The following is a 6,468-nucleotide window of genomic DNA, read 5'->3' on the forward strand; positions in this document are numbered from 1 at the left end:
CAGACCAAGAAGACTTTCATACTACACCTTCTAACTCTGACCCTGTTGCTTCAGGCCAAAGGAAAGACTCTGAATAGCTTCTGGTAAGAGTTTAGTTATGTGGCCATTTCGTATAGGAGAAACATTAAACTGTCTTAAATTTTTAAAGAACCTGCTTCAAACACCTAAACTGATACCGTATGTTTATAAACTCCCAAGCCAAAGATCAGGGAATAAATCAGCTTCTGGTTTTGTTTTGCTTCAGCATTAGATGCACAGCAACTGTGAGAAGTTGACATATTATCCCTTTAATAGACACTTTGGAAGAATATGAAAAAGTAGAACAGTCCATAACTGAATGTATAATGAAGTTAGGGAGACCAAACAAATACATAGGAAATGACTCAAAATTCTGAATCAGCAATTTGTATTCAGGTAAGAGAATGTAAATAGAAACTCTTAAGAACTAAGGGTGTAGTGTCCTTCTCAGTCACTCCTTTCGGAGCTCCCCAAGTGTTAGTTTTTCTGAGTGACCTAAAGTATAAAGTTTAAGGCAGAACTAAAGTTGGAGCTTCCTGTTTTTTAGTCCACCCACTGTCCCATCCTTTCTTTTAGACTCTAAGGCCCATTGCTTCTTTCATTTCTCACTTTTCTGGGGAGAAGGAAAGGTTCAAGGCTGAAACAGCTAGTAAGGAAGAAATGTTTTGACTTTGGAAAGCACTGGGCTTAAGCTCAAGCAACCATTCCTTAGAATTGAGGTCCAGTGAGCAAAAGTTAAGCATTTTTCATTCAGCTCCAAGAATTAGAAGGTGTCTTCCAACTTTTTAAGGCTGGAGAGAACAGCCAGACAAGAGGCAAGAATGCTTATACCAGGTCTTTTGTGATCTGTTCCAGATGAGTATGTGGCCAGCCTACACCTGCCCACCTTTGATGCCCACCTGACCGAGCTGACAGATGAACAGGCCAAGTATCTGGGGCTCAACAAGAATGGGCCCTTCAAGCCCAATTACTACAGGTGCCTTGGACTCCCCATAAAATATGCAAGCCTGACTAGTGATGAGCTTCCTGCACTGGAATTGGTCTTTTCATCCATCACCATATTTACCTGACCTCAGGAAAATAAACCCACTCCCCCTCACTACCACCCCCAAAGGATTCTTTGAGGCCTTCTCCAGACATTAAATAGTGTTCCCTTTCCTGAATTTGCCATTTCATCTTCTTGATATGACGTTTACGCCTGTTTGGAGGAAAACTGGCCTTCTTCATTGATGTGAAAAAGCACCACATTTATCTACCCTCACCATACACTGCAGAAAAGTCCCTGCCTCCCCGTTATACCTTTAGGCAGGCTCTTCATGTCCCAGCATCCCCACAAGCTGATAACATCACAGTCTCATCTTTCTTTTTTCCTGCAGGTATTAAGTTCCTGTAACTCAAGCCAGAAGAAGTTTTAAGGAATAGAACTCCAAGTCTTTTCTCCACTCCTATACAGGAAAGAACCCAGCAAGCTGCTTCTCCAATCAGCTGCCTGCCGTGCTCACCCTATATGTTAGGTTATTTATTTATTAACCTAAATAATAAATGTCGCCTTGGCCCAGAGTGTGGTTGCTGTCCTGAGGGCTGTGAGAGCCGCAGAGGACAGGCTGAGGAAGGAAAGAAATGGGGTTCCCAGTGGATCTTTTGAGTCATTCCCCATTGACTCGGAATCCTCAGCCCTGGTCATTGTTCTCTTGTCCAGGCTCAGGAGTTAGTCCATGGATTCCAGACTCCTCCTTCTCTGAGGTTTTCTGGAATAAATTTTTAGCAGCTGCCTTTCTCAGCTTTGGCCCTTCTCCAGGTGAGGCCTTTTGGAAGCCACTGAATTAACATGGCCTGGGTTCCCAGCCTTGACCATCACTATTACTGCCTTCTTTATAAAATGAAAGGAAGGAAGGAGTGTTGTGGCTTTGGCAAGCTACACCAAGAACTCAGCTGTGCCTGTGCTGTCTGGGAGTCTCCTTCCTTACCCAGGACTCCTTTCTTCTCCTTGAATATTTATGTCCATTTTAACAATTTCAGGTTCCAAGAGGAATGTGCCTCTATTATTTCCTCAACAGCTCTGATGTTCATCAGACATTTGTTTTGCCCTCTTTCTAACCCAACTAGCCTCTGCTCAGGAAGTGAGGGCCAGCCCCACTGGGGCCCATAATTTTACTTCCTTGTCATTTAACTGGATAGTTTCCCAGGAAGCTCCCTACAGATTGACACTGTCTCAGAAAAGGAGGCTTGTTGTGAAACACTACTTCCTGAAACTTCCTCCTGTGGCCTAAAACTCCTTCTGAAACTGAGCAGGGAAAGGCTTACTTTCCAAGGGATTTGGGAGAGCAGGGCTTCAGAAATGCGACAGATCTTTCAGACCCACAGCTCAACACCCTAAAGAAGCAGAATATATTTATTTGTCTCCTGGGAAGGGCTTTGCAGCTTAACTGGCTAAGCTATACAGCTATACACCGTAAACTGAATCCAGATGATCAAAGCTAGTTTGACTAGTTTGAACCTCGTCAGACATTCATCCCTTTGGCCATTGCCATTGAATATGAAACTGAGATCTAATGTCTCTGCAATTTGGTCTGTGGTCTTTCTCCTCTGCTGGGATATCTTTTTATGTTCTGGCCATCTTGGGATTCTGTATTCCAGAGGTAGTTTCTTGAGTAACTCCAACATTACAAAAAAATTGTAATGTGAGCAGCCTGAAACTTTGTGTCCCACCTAAGAGTTGGATTCCTTTTAGAGACTGACCTGTTGGTCTTAAGGGGTCCATTGGGACCAGATTGGTTCTAAGAGTTAAAGTCTGGAGTGGTCCTAGGAATTTTGAATGAAATGAGTCCTTTTTCCCCCTGCCAACCCTATTTAACACTCTCAGTTTTGTTTTTCCATTTTTCCCCTATCCTGGTCTGCCTCAAAGTCTCAAGACCAAGGTGACCCAAGGAAACACCAGACCACCCACGATCACCATAACCTTCCCACCCTAATTCTGCTCTCCGATTTCTACCTTCTCCAACTTCTCCTGGTCTTCACATATACCCACAGAGCTAGTCTGGAAGTGACCTTCCCTTTGGAGGTAGGGAGGTAGATCTTAGGTAAATGGTTGTTTGCCTCACTAAATAGTACACAGTCTCAGCCCATAGAATCTAGTTCCTCAGAGGCCGTATGTCTTAGCAAGTACTGGAAAAATGCCACATGTGTGGCTATATTCTTTCATGGAGAAGATCATAAATGCTGAAAATCCCACTAGGCCATTCAGTTCTTCCTTTTGCCCACCCTGTTCTGGCTTTTGTATTAATTAATTGGATCCCTTTAACAGAAGATTCAGAAGATGAAATTTGTGTCTCATCTTATATCCAGAGAAGATTCCATTAGGCAGATATCTAGACTCTAGCTTATTATGTTCTTAAGCCAAAGTCATAACCTGCTGTTTCTCAGCAAAGCCTGGCTGCCTGTGGAGCTTACTATGTGCTGATCCTGACAGAACATACTCTGCCTTGAAAATGTGAAGAGACCCATTCCAAATGAAAAAGAGCCACACCGGGCTTCTAGGTTAGGTGGCCCATGTTGCTACCCATGGTGAGGTATTTGCCTCTGAGTTTCAGGTGACCACTCTTCATTTCTTTCTGGGGACTCTGTGTCATAACCATTAAGGAAAAGGAGGTCCAGGCCTCCTGAGTTTGGGTTCTAGCTTGCTGTGGGAATTTGGTCGTTATTCTTACTCCCTGTGTAATCAGAACAAATGCATCTTCTTCCCTCGAGCTCTCACCTTAGATGCATCCTAGGTATCTGGAAGCATGGGAAAGAAGACTAATTAGCTCTTTATATGTGGCCCTGGCCTGTGGGGATCTTACCATTTTCTCTGCAGTGAATTTGTGCTAGTTTTCAAGGTTTTTTGCCTTCTTAATTGAAATACTGTTTTCTTTTTCTCATTAAAAAAAAAAAAGTATCTGGTCTACCTTTCCTCTGCCCTCCTACCTCCTCATCCTCCCCTCCCATATGAGCACGGCTCCCCATGGCCACATACTCCTGCAAAGCTTTTTTGCTGCTTGGCTTTTCTCTGAACAGATCTGAAATTGCTGCTCCTGTGGTTTTCTCAAAATTAACTTTGCCATGGTTTTAAAAAAGAAATCGAAATGCATTGTTGCATTAAGCTTTTTTAATAAAGGAAAATTACAGGAAAAAAATAGGCAACACCAGCAAATTATATGTGGACAAGTTCTAAACTATATATACATACATATATATGTAAAATCATCTAGTTCTCATTGTCATCTTACTGAAAGGAAATAAAACCTCTAAAGATTGCCATATCTGAGAGGCTCTTGGAAATCTTTATGTCTAAGTGATTGTATTAGCTCAGCAATAATGAATATGTAATCTCAAAAGATAAATAAAATATTCTTAAAATGGATTCTTGTACTGAGAGTACTCCTTGCTTCAGTGAACTAGGAATTTAGAGATGAGAGAGGCTTCTGGGCAACAGGCTAGAGAGCCTGCTGTAGTGCAAGGATGTGAAAAGCTGAAGCACTTACCAATAGGCATGTTTAAGTGTCCTTAGCCTTGAGTCCCTTGTTCCATGGTGGGTCATTCCACTCATAAATGTCACCCTTCCCCCACTGCCCACCCCGTTATGTGTATAAAGAACCTGCTTTCGTAAAGCGACCACTCTGGGGGAGTTGAGAAGTATAGGCTTAAGGCAGAGAAACTATAGCTTGGTTCTTGCAATCCCTCTGTGTGCTGCCATAAGCTGGAGAGCACAGAAAGGCAGCATCCTGTGGTTTGGGACCAAAAGACCCTGACTACAGGACCTGACTATGACATCCAACCAAAGAGAAGAAAGAAATGAATCTAGCAGTAGAAACTACCAGTAGAGTAGCCATTTTTGAGAAATAGCTACTAAAGATAGCCACTTTCTTTAGTTGACAACCTAAACAAGTTCTATATCCTGTATGCAAGGTGTTTTCTTCCCTATCAGAATCTCATGCCACTTTGACTTCTGTTTGTCTAAACTAAGGGCCACAGGGCTGGAATAGCCTGGGCAATTGGTAATGGTTCAAAGGTGGCCCATTCTCAAAGGAGAATGCAGCAGCTAGCATGGAGCCTGTAAGCCAGCTGACAGGATTTGCTCCACTACAGCAAGGTTTGACTCCTCTTTTGTGAAGGATGGAAACTTGAGGGCCTCGGTCTTATTTTCATATTCACAGGGTGATCCCAGGCTGCCCACTGCTGTGCAGTTTCTCAATCTCGTGATATTGTAGAAAGAGCTTAGAGTCAGGCTGACTTGACCAGCTCTACCATTTACAAGTTGTGTGACTGGGCCAAATTATATAACCATTCAGAGCCTCAGTTTTCTTGCCTGTGAAATGGATAATGCTTATCTCTAGAGTAAAGATTTAATGACCTGATTTAATTTTTAAAATACTGCTTACAGACCCAGCGAACACTAGGTACTACATAAATATCGATTCCTTGTCTCAGCCTAGGGCCCTACAGCCTGAAGTGCCTCATTACACCCACATGTGCTCTTTTATAGGGCAAAGAGGGTATTCTATCCTTTTTCTATTGTACTATTTTATCCTGGCTGCCCGATACCCTCAAAAACTAGGTATTTTAAGACTTCCTGCAATCTTATTTTTAAGCTTTTTCAATGCCAGGTGTTATCTATATAGTCACATATCCAACCTCTGGATTAAAGTGGAGTGCTTATATGGGGAAAGGGGTATGTTTAGTCCTTGTATCTATACCTATTTATACCTCTAGCCCTCTGCCAGCAGCCTCAGAATATCTGAGTTTGGGGACAAGGGAAAGTGGTAGTGTAGGTTTAAAAATAATTCCACACTGGAGCCATCTCTGCAAGATGTGGACCAGTCCCTAATTAGCTCCAAGGTATATTTATGGGTACCTCTGTGGTCAGTGGTGTTGATGGCTGTCACTTCTTTGTTGACAAATGAGCTAAAAGAAATTGAGTGTGTGCCAATTACATGGCCCAGAGTTTCAAAGTTTTCAGTTAATCTGTGGTTTCTTGTTACTTCTTCCAGTAGTTGTTTCCAGATATCTTCCTCCTTATGATAAGCTCTGAAAGTCTGGGCCTCTAATGATCAGATAGATGTCTGATCTTTACTGGCTCCCATTCTACTGCAGTGTGGAAAAGATACTGGGTTGAGGTCTCTCCCCATGTTGATTCTTTGCAATCTCCATAGCACCGCTTTTTTAAACCCCATCTCCCAAAGTGAAGCCAGATGGGGCTCTAGGCTCAGCCAATGGCTTTACATAAAGGCCAGAGGGGACTTGAGAGCTGTTGTCCTCAATTCTACTCCCAACTGAAGATTACTCTGCTCCCTTGGCCCTAGGGATAGGTTGGAAAAAGAACAAAACCTCAAAAGTAGCCACTCCTGTATGTCACCATTGTTGGGGATCCTGATGATTGACTAGGCTCACAAAAGAATAGGAAGTTCTGGGCTT

At 42.8% G+C, this 6,468-nt stretch overlaps 1 protein-coding gene across 6 annotated transcripts in view; it reads left to right on the forward strand.

Moving 5' to 3' along the window:
• AHCYL2 (adenosylhomocysteinase like 2) overlaps window positions 1-4,417 on the forward strand; it is a 179,601-nt gene extending 175,184 nt beyond the window's left edge. For all 6 annotated transcript variants that reach the window (XM_081244585.1, XM_081244586.1, XM_081244587.1 and 3 more), the window contains 2 exons: window positions 874-994; window positions 1,395-4,417. In XM_081244585.1, the coding sequence (XP_081100711.1) occupies window positions 874-994; window positions 1,395-1,401 (128 nt within the window). In that variant the 3' untranslated portion in view covers window positions 1,402-4,417. The remainder of the gene's footprint in view (window positions 1-873; window positions 995-1,394) is intronic.
• Window positions 4,418-6,468: the final 2,051 nt, after the last annotated feature.

The sequence above is a fragment of the Mesoplodon bidens genome (genome assembly GCF_964165515.1).
Source record: "Mesoplodon bidens genome assembly, chromosome: 9".
In the NCBI taxonomy this organism is placed as follows: domain Eukaryota; kingdom Metazoa; phylum Chordata; class Mammalia; order Artiodactyla; family Ziphiidae; genus Mesoplodon; species Mesoplodon bidens.